We start from the raw sequence: 22200 nt of genomic DNA on the forward strand, positions 1-22200 counted from the left end.
CGGAACTACCTTAGCGTCGAGGAGGAGCAGGTCAACCTCCATTAGCTTGCCGCTTCCCATACCTAGCTTCTTCCCAGAACCGAAGCAAGCAGACCTCAACGGCGGAGGTACAATGGCCGGCCTTCAAATCGGTGAGAAGGACTGGAGAATTAGCCATTTTTGAGGATATATCTCTTAGAAAGCTTGGAATGATAAGAAAGATCTGACGAATTTGAAGATGTAGAACATACTTTTTTATAGTGGTAGATACTGACGAAGGCAGTAAATGGGGAATCATTGAAGGATTGATCGACAATGGCTGATGACTATGTTGAAGACGTCTCTTCGCTTGGACATAACCACAAAGCGTTTCCAGTGTTTCTTTTGAATCGGGAAGATGAACAGAATCAAATCTTAGGGTTTCGGTGACATGTTTTGTGGAGAAAACGGAGATACCAATAAAAACCCATCAGGAAATAAATGAAAGCCCAATTAAATCGAAACCAAACCCACATGCTAATAAAAAGCTTCACACGTCGCGTTTCATTTATTGTGACGCGTGTCACGACCAGATGAGTCGAATTATTGACATGGCGCATGACGTGGACCCCCTAGGAAGGAAGGAAACATATCATTATAATAATAGATATTTGAGATATAAGCTTGACCAATTAAAACAGACAAATCAAGATATGTACAACAACTTATGTATATCTACATTGTAATGAATACGCTCACTAGCTTCAAATATTTAATGGCAAAGAGAACATATAAATCAAAATTGGTTTGTTTGACGAAGAAGTCCATTATTGTCTATTGATATTTCTGGTTTGTAGACAGATCTAATTTTGTTCTTAGAAAAAAAGAAAAAAAATCTAATTTTTCAATTTTCTAATATTCATAAATTTTCTAATATTCATAAATTTTTATAAATTTTTAATTCATCAATTTTGGTCATAGTTACGAGAAGAACGGTTTTATTCCCAACGAAAGAAAAAATAACGGGCTTTCCCCATTTGTTGTTATTTTATTTTAATTATTAATTTTAATGTATTTTTTTTTTTCTTGCAATTTTTTTTTGTTCGGGAGGCTAAAACTAAAGGGGGAGGAGGAAGAAGAAGGAACCAAGCAGCATTATATATCAGCAGCATAAGCATCCTCTTCTCTTCGCAACCTCACCTCGCAGCCTAACCTGGTAACCTAAACCCTAATTTACTTTCCTTCCTGTTTGAATTTTTATTCCCTCATCTCTCGAATTTTCCCTAGAAAATCACGAGGATGAATACGAGAAACGCCGATCCCGAACAAATCGAATTACTATAAAAAGCTTTGTCGATATTCTATTTCTGACTTGCTGATTCGATTTTCGTTTTCGCGATTTCGTGCGATTGATTTATCTGTATTGTGTGTGTGTGTTGTAGGGATAGTTATCGCAAAGTGATTGGATGAGCTTGGATGTGGAAGTGAAGCCAAAGAGAGGTGCACACTTGTTCTCGTCATCATCGTCGTCGACGTCTTCACTGTGGCCATCATGGCTCAGCAACAACAATCTTCGCGACTCAGTCGTCTCCTTACATTGTTGGACAGTATCCTTGATTTTAACAATGACTCTGCCTTTTTTTTTTTTTTTTGCGCTTCTTCGTTTTAATTATGTCTTTTTCTCGTATCATGATCTTCGAAGACTGTACATGTTCTCCTTAATGATATTTTCTTCTTAGCTGGTTCAACACAAACTACTCGGTTAACTGCAGCCAGGCAGATCGGAGATATTGCAAAGTCTCATCCTCAGGACTTGTGCTCTCTTTTGAGAAAGGTATACTCCTGACTTTCTCCAGTTAATAGGGGTTCTAGGAATAAAAGATTTCGTTCTGGGGTTACGTTTTGTATGGTTTAGGATATCTAATTACAGAGATATAGGGCTTTAATTAGTTGTTATATCGATGGGAAAATAACGGAGATACCAGGGACAATGGCAGTGGAAGTTATATTTTGTTTTTTATGACCTTCTCTCTGGAAGTATTAATCTTGGTCTAGGCCTACTACTGTTTTGCCCGATGTCCTCAGTATCGGTGGGTATACAGAGTAGACTTGTTGATTCAGATTTGTTGAGTGATGAATTCGGTGTTGGGTTAGAAGGTGACAAGGTGTCATCCCGTGTACGATGGGTGTTGGGCCAGAAGTCCCTCCACGGCTTGAGAAAGTTGTACTGCTAATGACACAACTATGGTTCCTAAGAGCGTCTCCAGATGTTTGACTCCTAATTACAATACATCGTTAATAGGCTGTTGTCAGCATTGTTTGAACATACTCAGCATATATTTTGTCAACCCATATTACTCCTAAAGAACGTCGACGCATTAGATAAAGAATCCAATGAGCCTTCAGAATGGAATCTTAAGTAGGACGACCACCTATCAATTAGTTTCAGGAATCAACTCATATTTCTAGAGTTTCTATTCTTAGGTTGAAGCTCAAGCTTTGTCTGGACATCCGGTCTTATGCATTAAAGAATTTTCTAGTCAGGCTAGATTTTGTTTTCTCGAGACCTTGTGCCGTTTGCCTTTTCGGTATCATATATCTTATAGTATTCTGCCGTAGCATTATAGTTTAGTTTTACACATTTCTTAACTGCTAAGTTGTTCGTTACATTAGATTTTCTTATTTGTTCCCCTGGCCTAACTCTGTTTTTTTCTTTCGGAATTAGGTTTTGCATTACCTCCGTAGTAGAAAGTGGGATACGAGGGTTGCTGCTGCTCATGCTATTGGTGCCATTGTCCTGAATGTGAAGCATACTTCATTGAGTGAACTCTTAAATTCTTTAGCAACAAAGTTGGGCGAAGCCGGGTTATCTGGTAATGTAGATGAAGTGGTGGCTTCAGGCAATCTACAGTCCAAACTTCTAGAAAATGCTCCCTTCAGAAGGTTGTAAATAGATTTGTTCCCCAATTCAATTGTCTTTTGATGTCTTCGTCATGTTATGGTCGCCTGGTGTCTTTTGATGTCTCTAACTTTTGGCACCTGCTAACAGCTTCGAGATGAATAAGGTTTTAGAGTTTGGCGCTTTGTTGGCATCTGGTGGACAGGTAATTTTATAATTTACTATTGTTTTATCTGTCTAGGCCAGTCTGTATCAGTGCAGCTGATTTATCTTTGGTGCAATTGCTTCACCGATGTCTTGTCTTTAGGCCTAGGAAAAGATCTTTGTGGAAATTACATTATGCTAGCTTTTGATCACATCCTTAGCATGATTGAATTTATAAGTTTTTCACCAAAATATTCTTTGTCAGCTGCACTCTGTTTGTAGCTTAAGGAAACTAAGTGCTTTTTCAACGCAATTACTTGATGCGACATGATAGCTTGCCCTCATTTATTTGCTCCCTTTATTCCTCATAAATATGTCGCAGTTTTTTGGTACAAACAAACATTAATTCAGATATACTCAAATTGTTGGCTGTTTACAGAGAAACTCTTTTTGTTGCAGGAGTACGACATTTTGAATGACAATTCCAAAAATCCAAGGGACCGAATGGCTCGTCAGAAAAAGAATCTCCGGCGACGTCTAGGTCAGTGGTTCCTTGTGCTCGTCTTCTTTTCTGTTGATTAATAATCACGGGGAAAGTGTTATGAATGATCCGATCCAATGAATTATTATATACGAGGCTAATATATATGTGCGTATTTTTTGAAAACCAGCGTAACCGGTTCTTTTAAGTTTATTATATCACTACTATTAGTTCTTCTCATTCTTTGTAAAGCTGACTCTGTAAACACCAAATATCTTTTGTTTTACTTGATTGATGCATCTGATAGACTTCTGACAATAAATGAAACAGGTTTGGACATGTGCGAGCAGTTTATGGATGTCAATGAAATGATTGGAGATGAGGATCTGATTGAGCAGAAGTCCAATGTTCACGCGAATGGAGTTGGAAACAGATTATACGCAAACTATTCTCCACATCACATTCAACAATTTGTTTCAAGAATGGTTCCTCGTGTCGCTCACAGGAGGCCAAGCGCAAGGGAATTAAATCTACTAAAACGTAAAGCAAAAATAAGCTCAAAAGATCAAGCCAAAGGTAACTGCGAAGGAGCAGATGTTGAGATGTCATCATCTCATGCCTCAACCTCAAAAAGAACGTTGTCTGACTCAATGGACTCTAACAAGGTATTTGGATACAGCATACTTGTAATGACGGATAACCAACTTGTAGAATTTGAGTTGTAGAACGTTAGTATGGAGCATACAACCAATTTCAAGACTCAGGAGTTCATTGATATGCTAACCTAGATTCAATTCTCTTTAGTGTGTAATCTCTAACAAATGTATAGCCCACATATTCTTTAAAATAGAATCGCAGTTATCATACTCTGTCCAGCAATAAACGTCAAGCTGCGTGAGGAATTTTTCTTGATTTTAGCCATATTTCCTACTTTCTTGTTTCTTATGCATATGCTACTCGAAATTCTCAGGCAAACATTGGTAACGAAGATGATATGGAGCCTGATGCGGATGGAAGATGGCCGTTCCACAGCTTTGTTGAGCAACTTATTCTTGACATGTTTGACCCTGGTAAGGTTCATGTACTAGTGTTGTATGCATTATACTTTGTTTCTCACTCAGAATTCGAGTACAGATGACTTATTATCTGATAATATGGTCAGCATGGGAGATCCGTCATGGCAGTGTAATGGCTCTGAGAGAAATATTAATGCTTCATGGTGGTTCTGCGGGAGTGTCAACAGCAGAGTTTAGCTCGGATAATGGTTTTGATTTGAACGAAGATTTGACTAAAGTAACACGAGAGAAAGAAATCGACTTGAATATGCAATTTTCAGTAAATGAGCTGGAGCCACTTCGCAAAAGACCTAAGATTGAGGATCCATCAAAATCATTTGTTGGTAACACGGTTTTGGAACCTATGGTGAGTGACTATGAAAATAGTGTTAAAGATGAAGAAGTTGAGTCTTTACTGCCACCAGTGAAGGTCAATGGTCAAGTTAACTTTATTTCTACCAAGGAGGAACCTGAATCTTCTATCGATGGCTCATCATGTCAGTCTGATAGAAATCATGTTGCAGAGGTTAGCAATCACGTTGAAGATAAGAGTTTTGTTGAGAAACCCCTCCTACCTAACAAGAATCAGGAAGAAAATATTGAAGTGTTGGATTTGGTTAAACAAGCTAGGCATTCTTGGATCAAAAATTTTGAATTTCTCCAGGATTGCACCATTCGTTTCTTATGTGTGCTTTCACTTGACCGGTAAGACTTTGGTACTCAATCATGGATTTTCTTTTCCAGTATTAGTTGTTTTTGTTTCATAGCATCTTGGGTAGCACGGTTGTTTATTAACCTTCCCATTCTAGCTGAGATTTGGTTGGGCATTTCTAAGTTGGTCGTTATCTTTCCCTCTATTGCAGTTTTGGGGATTATATTTCTGATCAGGTTGTTGCTCCTGTGCGGGAAGCTTGTGCCCAAGCACTTGGTGCTACTTTCAAATACATGAGTCCCTCGTTGATTTATGAGACATTAAATATCTTGCTTCAGATGCAGGTAAATGTTTAATCTCTTCTTTTTAAAGTCATTTAAACTAAGAAACTTGTTGCGGTCTCTATACATTATAAAACTGACTGGTAATTTTATCCTATATATATATATATATCTGTTTAGCGCCGGCCTGAATGGGAAATTCGTCATGGAAGTCTTTTGGGCATCAAGTACTTGGTTGCTGTACGACAGGTAAATCTCCCGTACGTGAGAGCTACTTTTAAGAAGTTAACACATTATAAAACTGAAAAAAACATGTTTGGAGTCTTGTTTGCCGTTTCCATGTACGTAGGACACTTGTTTTTATATCATGATATGGGTAGTATTTTATTAGTGTCTAAGGTGTAGCGCACTTGATTTCTTGAGCATGTTCAGTATTGACTTTTCTTTCTTTTTCACCCCTGATTATTATGTTATGCAGGAAATGCTCCAAGATTTACTTGGCCATATTCTTCCGGCGTGTAAAGCAGGGCTGGAGGATTCTGATGACGATGTTCGAGCGGTTGCCGCGGATGCTCTTATACCGGCAGCAGCCGCTATTGTTTCTTTGAGAGGACAGACGTTACTTTCCATTGTCATGTTACTGTGGGATATCTTGCTTGAGTTGGATGACTTAAGTCCATCCACTAGCAGGTACGCTAGTGATAAAATTACATTCTCTCCTTTCTGCACAAGATCAATGTTGAACCAGTATAATATTTCTTGCAGTGTTATGAACCTCCTGGCAGAGATCTATTCTCAAGATGATATGACAGTGGTGATGCATGAAGAATTATCAGTGGGAGAAGGACAAAAAGTTGATCTCAATGAAATGGCTCACGTCGAGAGTGTTAGAGAAAGAAGAGATGTTAGGGAAAGCCCTTATGCGTTATCTGGTTTAGCCCCTAGGCTGTGGCCATTTACGAGACACGACATCACTTCAGTTCGATTTTCTGCTATTCGAACTCTGGTGGGTTTCTACTGTTTGTTTTACAGTCAAATCTCTCTCGATACTTACTGTCTATGTTTGTCTCCACTTGCATAATTTACATGTATCTTGTGCCTTGAGTTTCTCTGGTTTATTATATATAAAAGATGTAAAATCCCTTTTTGATTACTTCAGAGTACAATTCTCCTATATGTTCCTTTCATATGCTTACCACTCGTTCCTAAATTTAATTTTCTCTGACAGGAGCGACTACTTGAAGCTGGATGCAGAAAGAACATTTCTGAGCAGTCCAAAAGTTCTTTCTGGCCATCTTCTATTTTAGGGGATACCCTAAGAATCGTCTTTCAGAATCTTTTGCTTGAATCAACCGAGGAGATTCTGGAGTGTTCGGAAAGAGTGTGGAGGCTTTTAGTTCAGGTATCTAGTAGCAGAATGTTGCTTTTCTTTCAGCACACCCTTTTTAAATGTTTTCTACACCCTTTGAAATATCGATTTTCGTTCATGGTTTACGTTGAACTTTAATTCATAGAGTAGGTTTCCCATTTGCTTGGTGTATGTGTGGTATTGCATACGTAAATTATTTGACATTAAATCACAGGATAGTTTGCATCTGAACCCTTTTAGCAGCTGGATGTCTTTCTGCTTTTTAAAGTTTACCCATAACGGAAGTACTTAGACCGTCTCCAACCCACATCTATAGTTTTTCTATAAAATAGAGCAACTATAAAAATAGAGGTGGTAAGGAATTGGAGTGAAACCCACCCCGTTCCTCTATTTCGAAGAAAGTTATACATGTCGGATGCGCGAAATCTGTTGCTGATTGCTAACGAATTTGGGTCATGTAGTATAGTTACCTGAAAACACGTAATTTTGTAACTTTTACGACAGCGTTATTTTTCGTATTTGGCCCTAATCTCTTATTTCTCTTCTTGTTCAGTGCCCAGTGGAAGATTTGGAAGAAGCTGCAAAATCATACATGGCTTCGTGGATAGAACTTGCAGCTACTCCTTATGGCTCAACATTGGATGCTACAAAAATGTTTTGGCCAGTAGCTCCCCCTCGTATGAGTCATTTCAAAGCTGCTGCTAAGATGAAAGCTGTCCAACTTGAGAATGAAGCTTCCAGCACTCTGGGATTTGATTATGCAAGGAGTTTTGCTTCCCTTGGAAAAAATGAAGATGCTTCTGCCAGGTCCACTAAAATTATCGTTGGCTCTGATATGGAGATGTCAGTGACTCGCACCCGGGTAGTTACAGCATCTGCGTTAGGTATTCTTGCATCCCGATTGAGCGATCGTTCAATGCAGTTTGTGGTAGATCCACTGAGTAGTACTCTTACTTCCTTGTCCGGTGTACAGCGCCAGGTATGCTCTCTCGCTCCCTCATTAAACGCATGCTGCATGTTTTGAACTAAACCTCTGGCTTTGCAGGTTGCGTCGGTTGTGCTTATCTCTTGGTTCAGAGAAATTAAATGCAAGGTCCCTTCCCCTTCTGATGGAAGTGGAAGTTTGCCTGGTTTTCCTACTCCTCTTAAAAAATGGATGCTAGATTTGTTAGCTTGCTCAGACCCTGCATTCCCCACTAAAGATATACTTCTTCCTTATGCTGAGCTCTCAAGAACATACACTAAAATGAGGAACGAAGCTTCTCAGTTGTTGCATACAGTCGAAACCTACCATTGTTTTGATAAGTTATTATCGACGACTAAACTCAATGCGGATAGCTTGAGTGCTGATGAGACAATTGAATTTGCGTCAACATTAGCATTGTGGAATAAAGACAGTGCTGAAAAGGAATCCTTAGAAAAGCAAGTTTTTGAAGATGTGGAGTCATCTAGGCAACAGCTACTAAGTACTGCTGGCTATTTAAAATGTGTCCAGGTACCTGGAATATGCTTTGATTTTCATGTGTTTCTTATATCTTTGGTCTGCTTCACAGGGCATGTATATCAGCATTTTCGTTTTTGAGGTTGAACCTTTTTAATCCTTCTTCTGGATTGCAGAATAATTTACATATCACAGTCACCTCTCTGATCGCTGCTGCGGTTGTTTGGATGTCAGAATTTCCCTCTAGACTTAATCCAATAATCTTGCCGCTGATGGCTTCAATTAAAAGAGAGCAGGTAACAATTGAAATTAAATGTTTGTTTTCATGTCCGCTGAACTGACCACTGACTCTTTTGTTTTCAGGAACAAATACTACAACAGAAAGCTGCTGAGGCTCTTGCAGAACTTATTGCGTACTGCGTAGATCGGAAGCCTAGCCCGAATGACAAGTTAATCAAGAATATTTGTAGCTTGACGTGCATGGATCCTAGCGAAACACCTCAAGCTAGTATCATTAGGTCTATAGATATTGTTGATGATCTGGACTTCCTGTCCTCGCGAAGTAACGCAGGAAAACAGAAGTCAAAAGCAGTGTTGGCTGGTGGCGAAGACAGGTCTAAGGTTGAGGGTTTTATCACCAGGAGAGGAGCTGAACTTGCATTGAAGCATTTAAGCGTGAAATTTGGTGGTTCCTTGTTTGACAAGCTCCCTAAATTGTGGGAGTGCCTCACTGAGGTTCTTATTCCTGTAACTCCTGAAGATCAACAGAACTTTGACCTTAAAATAGAATCTGTCTCTGATCCACAGGTCTTGATAAACAACATTCAGGTAAACCCAGTGAAGTTTTGCATAGATATGTTTTTTCAATTTCTTGCGCCAGTAGGGATGTTTTGCTTGAGTTATTTGAACGGTTAGTTTTAGGATTGGCCATCATACCTCCTTTAGATAAAACAATGAAGCTTGTTAGTGAATATGCAGAGCCGTAGCTTGATGTTTTTTATTTAATCTGTTTTTCAGGTTGTACGTTCCGTAGCACCAGTGATGGAAGAAACTCTGAAACCTAGGTTACTTAGTCTCTTGCCTTGCATTTTCAAATGCGTTCGCCATTCCCATGTGGCTGTTAGATTGGCTGCTTCTAGATGTGTTATGACAATGGCTAAATCAATGACAACAAATGTCATGGCAGCAGTAGTGGAAAATGCTATTCCGATGTTGGGAGATTTGACATGCGTAAATGCTAGACAAGGCGCAGGAATGCTTATTGGTTTGCTTGTTCAAGGGCTGGGTGTAGAACTGGTTCCGTATTCTCCTTTATTGGTTGTTCCCCTCCTGAGATGCATGAGTGATGTTGACAGTTCTGTCAGGCAGAGCGTGACACGTAGCTTTGCTGCCCTTGTACCTATGCTTCCGTTAGCACGTGGGGTTCCCCCTCCTGTAGGGTTGAGCCAAGATCTATCCAGCAACGCAGAGGACGCCAAATTTTTGGAGCAGCTACTTGACAACTCCCATATAGATGATTACAAGCTTTGCACTGAATTAAAAGTTACACTGAGAAGGTAATTTTCGTAATCCAGATTAAATGAAAGCTGTTTCTCTGTTGTGCCTTTCTTTGTGTCATTCAAGTTATATGTACTTTTTTATGATTTTGTCGTTTCACTGTCGTTCCTTGCCTATTTTCATTGGTATTCTCAGTTGAATCTATACAACAACATTGAGGGTGGTTTGTTAGCAATGTTAGGACCTTACACCTATTGTTGGGTTAACCAGAGTCAATCTCAGGAAAAAAACATTCTCGTGCTCTGCCCGGTCCTTGATTGATAGGATTATACGTATTCATTAACGTGTGTCAATTTTCTAAATTGTTGATCTGAATTGAAAGAGATCTGTATTGCTTTTGAAATGTTTATTCTAGAATATTTATCAGTTTTCTGATTTCAGGTATCAACAGGAAGGAATCAATTGGTTAGGATTCTTGAAACGTTTTAAGCTCCATGGAATTCTCTGCGACGATATGGGGCTTGGTAAGACGCTTCAAGCATCTGCAATTGTGGCATCTGATGCAGCAGAGCGTCGTGGCGTAACAGATGAACCAGATGTTTTTCCATCTATAATTGTTTGCCCTTCAACACTAGTTGGCCACTGGGCGTTTGAAATTGAGAAGTATATCGACCTTTCTCTGCTAAGCGTGTTGCAGTATGTTGGCTCTGCCCAAGACCGCGTTTCTCTCCGTGAGCTGTTCAAGAACCACAATGTCATTATCACATCTTATGATGTGGTCCGCAAGGATGCTGATTATCTGACACAGTTCTCATGGAACTATTGTATTCTGGATGAGGGCCACATTATTAAGAATGCGAAATCTAAAATTACTTCAGCAGTGAAACAGTTGAAAGCCCAACACCGACTTATCCTCAGTGGAACGCCAATACAGGTTACATCGGAGTGCTCGACTTTCCAAAAGGTTTAATACATGTGCTTTTATCTTCTGACTGAAAGTGTTTCCTTTTTCAGAATAATATCATCGAGCTGTGGTCCCTTTTTGACTTTTTAATGCCTGGATTTCTTGGAACAGAGAGACAGGTATGTTGTTACAGATGACCAATTTCCTGCGTCACTTTGGCATAATCTCTGTTTTCATAAACGATCATTTTTTTTCTTTATTGGGCAGTTTCAAGCATCTTATGGAAAACCGTTGCTAGCTGCTAGAGATCCTAAATGCTCTGCCAAGGATGCTGAAGCGGGTGTACTGGCAATGGAAGCACTCCATAAGCAAGTAATACCTGTTTCTGGAGTTCATCTATTGCGACTTTTGAAGTTTTTTTCCCTCTGTTGCATTTGTTTTAAAACTTTATGGTAGCATTATTGCTGATAACATCTCTGTATCACGTAGGTTATGCCATTCTTATTGCGGCGTACGAAAGAGGAAGTCCTCTCTGACCTGCCAGAAAAAATCATACAGGACAGATACTGTGACCTTAGTCCTGTCCAGTTGAAGCTTTATGAGCAGTTTTCTGGTTCGCATGCTAAGCAAGAAATATCTACTATCATAAAAGTTGATGGATCAGCAGATTCAAGCAATGTTGAAGTCGCGCCAACAAAAGCATCCACACACGTTTTCCAGGTATAATTTTGTTTCCTGCATTGAAGACAACATAACATTTATATCACTCCCACCTCTAACATATATATACAAGATGGTGAAACCTGATTTATGTTTGAGTTTTACTTTTCCAGGCGCTGCAGTACCTGCTTAAACTCTGCAGTCATCCGCTTCTTGTTCTTGGCGAAAAGGTTACAGAGCCGGTGGCTTCTGATTTAGCAGCAATGATAAATGGATGTTCAGACATTATCACTGAGCTTCATAAAGTTCAACACTCGCCAAAGCTTGTTGCCCTTCAAGAAATTTTAGAAGAATGTGGTATAGGTTCTGAAGCGTCTAGTTCAGATGGAACTCTAAGTGTAGGCCAGCATAGAGTTCTGATATTTGCACAGCACAAAGTAATTGCATATGGAATCTTGCATCTAATTTCTTCCATACAATATTGTCCAAGATCTAACCATGTTAATTCATGCAGGCTTTACTGGACATTATTGAAAAAGACTTGTTTCAAGCCCACATGAAAAGGCGAGTTCAACTTGTGAATTTACACTTTCTATTATATAACGACCTAGTTTATTGGACTATGTTTTGTTTAATATGAACTCGTAATATCACACTTGTTTGTTGTGATTCCCATGTTCCTATCTTAATTTACTTATCCTTAAAACTGGTTTCTTCAGTTTGTTGCTTATCTGTTTATGCCTTTTTCTTGAAAGCAGCGTCACATATATGCGACTGGATGGTTCGGTTGTACCCGAGAAAAGGTTTGAGATTGTGAAGGCTTTTAATTCAGATCCCACAATTGATGTTCTACTTCTGACAACACATGGTATGCTTTTCCCACTTAGCAATGTAGTTCTTCTACAATGTAGAGTAGATGTTGTGACCAATTTATAACTGAAAACAATTTACTTCTACTCATTCAGTTGGTGGACTTGGATTGAACCTGACCTCTGCTGACACGATTGTGTTTATGGAGCATGATTGGAATCCTATGCGTGATCATCAGGTAGAATGATTTTCAATTATCTTTGGATTTGTGCTTGTAACAAAGGAGGCAGAGCTTCACATCTCTTCTAATTTCTACTTGAGTGGATTATTATTATTAGGATAGTGGGGTTTGCTAATTATAGAGGAATGTGGCAGGCGATGGATAGAGCGCATAGATTGGGACAGAAGAGAGTTGTAAATGTACACCGTCTCATAATGCGTGGCACACTCGAAGAGAAAGTGATGAGTCTCCAAAGATTCAAAGTGTCGGTTGCCAATACGGTGATCAATGCTGAGAATGCTAGTATGAAGACAATGAACACTGATCAGTTGCTAGACTTATTTGCTTCAGCTGAAACTTCGAAAAAGGTAATAATAATACTTTCTTTTGACTGCAAGTATCTAGATGAAGAAGCAGATTTGGTATCCTTCAATAATGAGGGTATTTATTGTATAGGGTGGTGCGTCTTCGAAGAAGGGAGCAGAGGATAATGATCAGACTGCTGGAACTGGGAAAGGAATCAAAGCAATTCTGGGTAACTTGGAGGAACTGTGGGATCAATCACAGTACACGGAAGAGTACAATCTTAACCAATTCTTAGCTAAGCTAAACGGGTAATAGCCAACAAAAACCAGGAATGTATGTGTACATATTTTCAGCTCGGTTCATTTTTTTTTGACGTTCCAAACAGATAAAAAAGCTTACCTCTCCACTCTCATTTCCTTCTTCTCCATTGGATTTGTTGTCAGTAATCTTTGGATTCATAAAGAAAGAGATTAGTTTTAACTTCTAAAATGGAGAAACAGAGATTGGAGGTAGGAGGACCGGTCTAATGTTTTTGGCCGCCAAAGTAGCTTTTGTAGTGATTCTGAATCGTGTAAAAACACTTTTTTAACTTAGCTTTTTCGTCTGCTGTTTCAGCTTTTTATAGTTAAGTTTATGTTTTGTTCTACTTTTTCTGTTTCCTTGTTTTGTCGGTGTTCAAGTCTAGAGGCAATAATAAGACGGGTATAAAAAAAAAAAAGCATTACTGTGTTCAAAATGGAAAGAAGATAAAAGCATTATTCTTGAGTAACTGACAAATCTCATAGTTTTCTTGAATTAATAAGTTTTAGTTTTTAGCAATTTATATTCGGAACCAAAAGGAAAAACAGAATGACAATGTTGAAAACTAGAATGTGCAGTCTTACGAGTTACATAACATATTTGTTTTACACCTAAGAAAATGAGTAAACAAACCAGCATCGACAATCTGAACTCTATTTACACCAAATACACTTCACCAAACACGACAAGAGTTTTTTCACAAAAGACAAAATCAATCAACAATGTCTCGTTGGCACATGAAAGAAGAGATAAGATCTGGATCACCAAAGTTGATGAGCAAGTCAAGATACTGCATAGCTTCTTGAGGGGTGAGACCTTGAAGGAGGAAATCAAAGACATTAGTATGAGTCCCTCTCATAACTTCCAACCCTTGATTCATGAGCTTCTTCTGCTTCTCTTTCCCCATCTCTGCAGCTTCCACCATCGGTAGCAACTCTTTCTCTTCCTCTTCAAAATGTGCTTTACACATCATCTGTTCAAACACCAACAACTGGTAAGTTTCATTACAAGAACACACATAAAACTGAAGATTTGTTGTTCTTTTACCTGTAATGATTTGAAACGAGAAGCAAGACTAAAGAGCTCCTCAGAACATATCCCAGAATCCATTACAGCAATCGATTTGATGTACTCCTTGATTCCATTCATCAACGGTAACTCTCTCCCATGTTCTGCGCTTGCACTCTTACACATCCCTGCAAGAACTCGAAACTTAAATACACGAAACCTATTCATATGTGAATCAAAGAAAACCTCTTTTACCTCGATCAACAGATTCAAGAACGGGGAAGAGGATCCTCTCCTCCATCTGAGCGTGCTCAAGCATCAGCTCCTGCAGCTGCGTGTAGCTCTTCGCGAACTTCCTAATCTCCATCTTCGGCGTCCCCACGGACGGATCAGCGGCTCTCCTCCCTCCACGTGCCGCCAGATCCTCCGACCACCTCAGCATCCTCTCCACGTGCCACGTCATGCTCCTGTGGTGAAGCCAGATCGCCTTCACTATCGGCGGCGTCGCCTCGTCGAAGCCTTCGAGGTTGAACTTCCATATCATCAGCCTCGGCTCCGGGAACTTTTCCTCGATGTAGCGGAGGAGAGCCTCCTGAGATCCCGACGTTTTCTCCGATCCGATTTGGATCGTCGGCTTCTGGTCTTCGGAGGGGACGAAGCGGAGGTTTACTTTCTTGTGGAGGAGTGCGAACCGGAGGTATGAAGTCGCCAGACTGTTCGACGGTCCGTATAGTTTCACTGTGACGGTGGAGGTCGCCGTCGCCGTAGCCGTCGTTTCCTTAGCTGAAGGCGGAAGGATTGGGAGTCGAGGAGCTGGAAGGTGAGTTTGTGCGGCGGCGGCGGGAGAGGATACGGCGACGGGTGGAGGTTTGACGGCGAGGTCAAGCGGAGAGATCTCAGCGGTGGATACAGAGGAAGTCGAGAAGCAGTTTCCCATTTTTCGAGACGGAATTGGAAAACGTGTGGGAGAAATATAGAATCTAAAAGAGAGACGAAGAGGAAAGCAAGAGAGAGGTGATGAGTAGAAGGAGTGAGCTGCAAGCAATTGGAGTGAGAGAAAGATAGATGAGAATGAGAATGAGAAGAGATTGTTGTTGTTGAGAAGAAAAAAGGTGTTACGCCATTATCACACACACACCAAAAGCTTAGGATACATGAATTTTATTCCTCTCCCCGATCATAGTGTTTCCCAATATTTAATATTTTAAATGACTTTTTGTTTCATATACAAAAACAAAATTGAAAATCGAGATTTCGATCGACTCTTTGGGACTCTGCGGGATCACAAAGTAATAATAGTCGTCGTCTCTAGACCCAATTGCGTTGATGCTGCTTAGATTTGTTTGTTTCTGATTATATATTTGTTTATTTTTAGCAATTTGACCAATTTAAGACAAAAATCATTATGTTTTTATTTATGTTCGTACGAGGAGAAAAGAGGAAGAACAAATGTTTTTTTTTCTTTATTGATTGAGATTTTACTAGTGAATATGGCAACTAATTTTGCCATTTATAGTGGATTAAACTGAGATCTTCGTAATTAGTTCAAAAGTGGCATATAATATCTAGTTAATCAATTTTGTAGGATCTCTATGCATAAATGTGAGCTAGATGAGTTGTTCTGGGCTATGTCATGTCTAAGGGACCAAAGTATATCATCAGTGAAATTTGAAACAGATCAGATTGTACGGATCTTGTCAAGATAGTAGAGCTCTGGACTGGCCTGCCTTTAAGATCAGAATTACAGTATTTCCAAAATATTCGGGATCAATTTAACGTTATTTCTGTAGATTTTATTCATAGATTCCAAAATGTCCGTGCGAATTTTTTTGCCAAATTAATCCGAACACGTCAAAATCTATTTTCTCATGTAAATTATGATCTGTGGGTAAATGTTTCCATCCGAAATCCACTGCAACCAATCTAATATAACTTAATAGATGGTATTTGTAGGAAAAAAATAATCTAATTTCTTGGGTGCAGCATTATAATTCAATATTCAAATCAACGCTCTTTTGGACAAGCTCTATTTTATTAAACATTTTCTTAAATATTTAAGACTAATGATAGCTATAAGTTTCAGTGGTTATCCTTAGAATGCTGCTAAACTCACTATCAGTGGTTAGCCAACTAGCTAAGGTTTCGATAGAGAAATGGAGAACCATGTCAACATTAAACGCATCATATTTGACAAAAGTTACCTGAATGTAAATCATGCGGAGCCTACCGACATTGTGTACGCATAGTAACTTTTACGTTTTACTTCTATATAAACGATAGATTTCGATCACCTTAGCATATCTTCTCTTTCTTTATGATAAACTTTCTCTATCGTATATTTATCATATATCAGTGTTATTTCTTTTCTGCGGGTATAAAATTTCGCACATATTTAAATTTCTAGATACTATAAAATTATAAGTTATTTTATAACACATTATCAGAACGATCACTCTGCGATTCGGTAAAATTTATATGTATCATATATACCCTACTATAATGGCCGGTATACCGCATATATTGCTATTTATTATTTTGTAGTAATTGTTTTAATTTATTATCATTTACCTATATTAATGCGGGCGGTATGTCGCCTTGTTAAAAAACCTTGATTGTTAAATACACTATAATTACTGGTTTGGCTGTGCCGCCGCATAATTTATTTAATGTTATAATTTTTCAATCACCATAATGTGATTGATATTTATTTGTTTATTATATCATGGTTATTATATAAATACTTAGTCACCTATATAAAATATTATGAAATTTACGGAATTTGGTTGACTGATTATTACAATATTTTCAGATTAATTTTGGTTCATACGATTTACTCCCAACGGTCACAAAGAAAAAAAATTCAAAATTTTTACCTTTCTCAAACGGCGATGAACAGTGTTTTCATCTATAAATATACTCATTATTCACCCATTTACTTCATCCAAAAAAATTCATCTTCTCTCAAATATTTTCAAATCGCTCCATTCCGGTTTTTCATTTCAAGAAAGATGATTCACATATTTTTGGTTTTATGTGCGATTCTAATTTTTGCCTCTATGTACGGTCTTTTTATTGGAGAATTTACTCCTGAAGAATTTACGCTTAATATCGGTTTACTTTTCTATGCGCTATTTTTCCTTATAATTGCGTGCACTATTAATATAAATGGTTTATTTTAAAATTATGAAATTCTAATAAAATACATAATTTTGTGTTTTAGAAATACATGGCAAACATCGAGAAACTTCAGTTCCCGGCTCTGAAATAACTGGCGAAAATTACATCGGATGTGTCACAAATGTGAAACCTTACCTTGTAATGAAGAAGTTAACTGAAACGATAAAAATCGGTAACAAATCGCCGCCCAAGCATATAGCCGAAGCGATAATCTTCCTGAAGAAGCATTTAGATGAGAATCTAACGCACGACTATGCAAACATCGAGGACCCAGCCGAACTTTGGCAAGCCTTGAAGGAGAGGTTTGATAACCAGAAGGAAATCAACCTCCCTCACGCTCTTTAAGAGTGGAAAAACCTAAGGTTTCGTGATTTTCAAAAGGTTAAGGAATACAATTCTGTTGTTTTGAGGATAGTTGCTCAACTAAAGTATTGTGCTAGTCCCGTCTCGGAGGCAGAAATGCTCAACAAGACATACAACGCTTTCCACGAAGAGCATAAACTCCTACCCGAATTTACAGAAAATGTGGGTACACTAGATTTTCTGAATTGATGGTTACGCTCATGTTGGCTGAAAATAACGATGAGCTACTAATCAAAAACCACAATTCCCGACCTACGGGAGCCAAGGCATTCCCTGAAGTGAATGCTATGGCGGTAGAAAATTCAAAAAGGAGAAACCAGACCACTGAGGTTGTGGTCGCCGTTTCAACAACAAACGTGGAAAAACTTATAATCCCAAGTGGAAGAGATCTAACAAATGGGTTAGATCTGAACAACTTCCTAAGGGTAAAGAAACTCAAGAGGATACCGCCTAGAAGCGTGAGACTGTATGTTACAAATGTGGATGTAAAGGACATTGGTCTCGTACTTGTCGTACTCCTCCACATCTCTGTAAGTTATATCAAGAGTCCACGAAAGGCAAAGCTAAAGAAGTAAATCTCACTGAAAACTTTGAAGGGACATCGTACCTCGAAGCCTCTGATTTCGCAAATGAGATGGACTAAATTACTCCTGAAGAGAACTGAAATGATCGTAATAAGACAACTGAATATTCTTCAGTATTGTCATGTATAATTATTACATTTCATGTTTTAAGCGAATAATGATGTTTTAATGTCACCTTAATGTATGATTATTGTGTGTTTCCTTATATGATTATTATATGAATGAATTTTATGTTTTCTTTTATTAATATCTATGACAATTTCAGAATGGATCAAAATGCTAATGGAGCAAAATCCAAGAAACATATTCGAGAAATATGTACACCAGATAGTGGAACAACACACACTATTCTGAGACAAAAGAGATATTTCTCTGATATAAAATCGACAAGAATTGTCGTCAATACAATATAGGGTCCTGCAGACGTGATTGAAGGAACTGGTAAAACAAACTTTACGTTGCCAAATGGAACAAAGTTTTCCATAAATAATGCTCTATATTCTCCGAATTCTAAAAGGAATTTGTTGAGTTTCAAAGACATATATCTTCACGGATATGATACTCAGTCTACAACTGAGAATGGAAAGAAGTACATATATGTAACTTCTGATAAATGTGGCAAAAAGCACATATTGGAAAAGTTCCCAGAACTTCCTTCGGGATTGCATCATACTTATATCGATGAAATCGAATCAAATCATGTAGTGAAACGAAATCCAGAAGAATTCACATTATGGCATGATCGCCTTGGACACTCAGGCACTACAATGATGCGTAAAATCATAGAAAGCTCACATGGTTAGATTAGACAACGCTGGTGAATTCACATCTCAAGCATTCAATGATTATTGTATGGTAACGAGAATTAAAGTTGAACATTCTGTTGCTCATGTTCATACTCAAAATAGTTTGGCTGAATCTTTGATTAAGCGTCTGCAATTGATTGCAAGACCATTGATCATGAGATCAAAACTTCCAACCTCTGTATGAGGACATGCTATTTTGTATGCAGAAGCACTCATTCAGATCAGACCAAGTGCATACCATAAGTATTCCCCAATGCAGTTAGTGTTTGGTCGAGAACCAAACATTTCCCACTTAAGAATCTTTGGTTGTGCGGTATATGTGCCTGTAGCACCACCACAACGTACAAAAATGAGACCACAAAGGAGATTAGGAATATATGTTGGTTGTGATTCTCCATCAATTATACGATACCTAAAACCACATACTGGTGATGTCTTTACGGCACGGTTCGCCGATTATCATTTCGATGAGAAAGTATTCTCAGTTCTAGGGGGAGAAAACAAAAGTGTAGGAATGGATATCAAATGGAGTGTACCATCAATGTTACATTTTGATCCTCCTACTAAAGAGTCAGAACTAAAAGTTCGGCGAATTATGCATTTACAGAGTATAGCTAATCAGCTACTTGATGCATTTGTAGATACCAAGACTGCAACTAAATCCCATATACCAGCTGCAAATGCTCCTTCTTGTATCAAAATATCAACTGAGGAAGAACAAGCAGATGATACACATGAGTCTAAAACAGGCCTAAAGCGTGATAGACCTGATGGTTCTAAGAATAAAAATCCTAGAAAATAAAAGGATGTCGAGATAAATGATACACCCAAAATAGCAGAAAGTATTAAGGAAGAAACAAATAATGAGGATACTGAGAAAGTTGAGCATCAAGAGTCAGAAAGTAATCATGAAATTTCTATCAATTACATCTATAATAAGAAGATATGGAAAAGAAATAAAATGGATGATGTTGATGATGCCTTCTTATATATTGTGTCAAGTGAAATAAATGAAAAAAATGATGATCCAGAACTAAAATTTGTTTATGAATGTTAAAAGAGACATGATTGGAACAAATGGAAAGATGCAATACAAACCAAACTCAATTCGCTTAATAAGCGAGAAGTGTTTGGATCTATTACAGTCACACCTGCAGATGTGAGACCAGTTGGATACAAATGGGTTTTTGTCAGAAAACGAAATGAGAAAAATGAGGTTACGAGATACAAAGCTCGCCTTGTGGCCCAAGGTTTTTCTCAAAGACGTGAAATTGATTATGAGGAAACGTATTATCATGTTATGGATGCAATCACATTTAGATTTCTGATGAGTCTAGCAGCTGATAAAAATCTCGAGATGCGTCTCATGGATGTTGTTACAACCAATCTATATGGATCATTAGATACGGATATCTACATGAAAGTTCATGATGGATTTAAAATGCTAAAAGCATTAAGTTCCAAACCTAAAGAGTTATGGGCAATAAATTTGCAAAAATTTGCAAAGATCATTATATGGGTTAAAGCAATCTGGACGTATGTGGTATAATCGTCTCAGTGAGCATTTAACAAAAGAAGGATATGTGAATGATCTTATATGTCCATGTGTTTTCATCAAGAAAACAACATCCGGATTTGTGATAATCGCGGTATATGTTGATGATCTTAATATTATCGGAACTCAAAAGGAAATACAAAAGGCATCAGATTATCACAAAGGAGAATTTGAGATGAAAGATCTTGGACATACACAATATTGTCTTGGCCTACAAATAGAGCATTCTCAAAATGGTATATTTGTGCATCAATCCACATATACTAAAAGAGTATTGAAACATTTTAACATGGATAAATCTACTCCTCTTAGCACCCTGATGGTCGTTATATCACTTAATATTGAAAGTGATCCATTTCGACCACCTGAGAAAAATGAAGAGATACTTGGTCTGGAAGTACCATATCTAAGTGCAATTGTAGCGCTGATGTACCTTGCAAATTGTACACGGCCCGATATATCATTCGATGTTAATCTTTTGGCGAGGTTCAGCTCATCTCCCACACGGAGACATTAGAGTGGAATTAAACATATCTTTCGTTACCTTCAAGGGACCATTGATTTGGGCTTGTTTTACCGTAAAGATTCAAAAGGTTAAATGGTTGGTTTTGCAGATGCATGATATCTTTCAGATCCACGCAAAGCCCGATCGCAAACATGATATGTTTTCACGATCGGAAGCACTGCTATATCTTGGTGTTCTCAGAAACAAACACTCGTGGCTACTTCTTCAAATCATGTTGAGATCATCGCACTCCATGAAGCAAGCAGAGAATGTGTATGGCTAAGATCAATAAGCCGACACATCTGTTCAATCAGTGAGATTAACGAAAATATAGAGCTAACTATGCTATATGAAGATAATGCGGCATGTGTAGCTCAAACAAAGGAAGGATATATCAAAAGCGATATAACGAAGCATATTCATCCGAAGTTTTTCTCATACACTCAAGAGCTCGTGAAGAAGAAAGAGATTGAAGTAAGATATGTCCGATCATGCGACAATGCAGCCGACCTTTTCACAAAATCACTTCCCACTTCGGTATTCAGAAAACATGTCCATAACATTGGAATGCGTCATCAGAAAGATCTATGACTGCTCATTCGAAGGGGAGCTTACGTAATTGTACTCTTTTTACCTTACTATGGTTTTTTCCTTTGGATTTTCTTGGAAAGGTTTTTAACGAGGCAACATGGACGTTAAGCAAGAAACGATAGTGACACTGGTCTCCAAGGGAGGAATATAACGTCAACATTATACGCACCAAATTTGACAAAATTTACGTGAATGTATATCATGTGGAGCCCACCGTCACTGTGCACGCATAGTAACTTCTACTTCTTACTTCTATATAATCGATCGGTTTCGATCATTTGTAACTCGCACCTTAACATCTCTTCTCCCTCTTTATAATAAACTCTCTCTATCGTATATTTATCATATATCAGTGTTATCTCCTTCCCGCGGATATAAAATTTCGTTCTTATTTAATATAAAATTATAAGTTATTTTATAACAAACCAAAGATACTTTAAACCTCTTCTACGAAATCAGAACCGGCCCTAGATTTAGAAGGCTCCAAACAAGGGAAAATAACTGGTCTCATTTCTGTTTTAAAAACTGGCCCAAAAGACCCGCTATCTATACGACACACGACTCTTGAGGCAGAATGTTGGAGGAAAGCCAACGAGCAGGAGGAAGCAAATGAGGATCAAGACGGTCCCCATGC

At 38.3% G+C, this 22200-nt stretch overlaps 2 protein-coding genes across 2 annotated transcripts; one reads left to right on the plus strand and one right to left on the minus strand.

The window, feature by feature from the left end:
- Positions 1-1161: 1161 nt before the first annotated feature.
- LOC106311626 (TATA-binding protein-associated factor BTAF1) lies at positions 1162-13083 on the plus strand (the record flags this gene model as incomplete). Its single annotated transcript, XM_013748860.1, is given in 29 exon segments — positions 1162-1174; positions 1401-1565; positions 1698-1792; positions 2684-2901; positions 3008-3062; positions 3461-3542; positions 3813-4147; positions 4453-4552; positions 4645-5242; positions 5401-5533; positions 5651-5719; positions 5949-6160; positions 6236-6476; positions 6699-6872; positions 7393-7818; positions 7885-8334; positions 8457-8576; positions 8644-9108; positions 9298-9836; positions 10219-10711; positions 10792-10860; positions 10949-11053; positions 11171-11401; positions 11515-11778; positions 11856-11905; positions 12100-12209; positions 12307-12389; positions 12527-12739; positions 12828-13083. Coding segments are annotated over 28 exon segments (6147 nt in total). The 3' UTR covers positions 12990-13083.
- Positions 13084-13527: 444 nt separating this feature from the next.
- LOC106307567 lies at positions 13528-15374 on the minus strand. Its single transcript, XM_013744553.1, has 3 exons — positions 14241-15374; positions 14025-14173; positions 13528-13950 (listed from the first exon to the last, which is right to left on the minus strand). The coding sequence occupies exons 1-3, from the start codon at positions 14920-14922 to the stop codon at positions 13690-13692; spliced, it is 1092 nt and encodes a 363-aa protein (XP_013600007.1). The 5' UTR covers positions 14923-15374; the 3' UTR covers positions 13528-13689.
- Between the last annotated feature and the right edge of the window lie 6826 nt (positions 15375-22200).

The sequence above is a fragment of the Brassica oleracea genome, chromosome C8, assembly GCF_000695525.1.
Source record: "Brassica oleracea var. oleracea cultivar TO1000 chromosome C8, BOL, whole genome shotgun sequence".
In the NCBI taxonomy this organism is placed as follows: Eukaryota; Viridiplantae; Streptophyta; class Magnoliopsida; order Brassicales; family Brassicaceae; genus Brassica; species Brassica oleracea.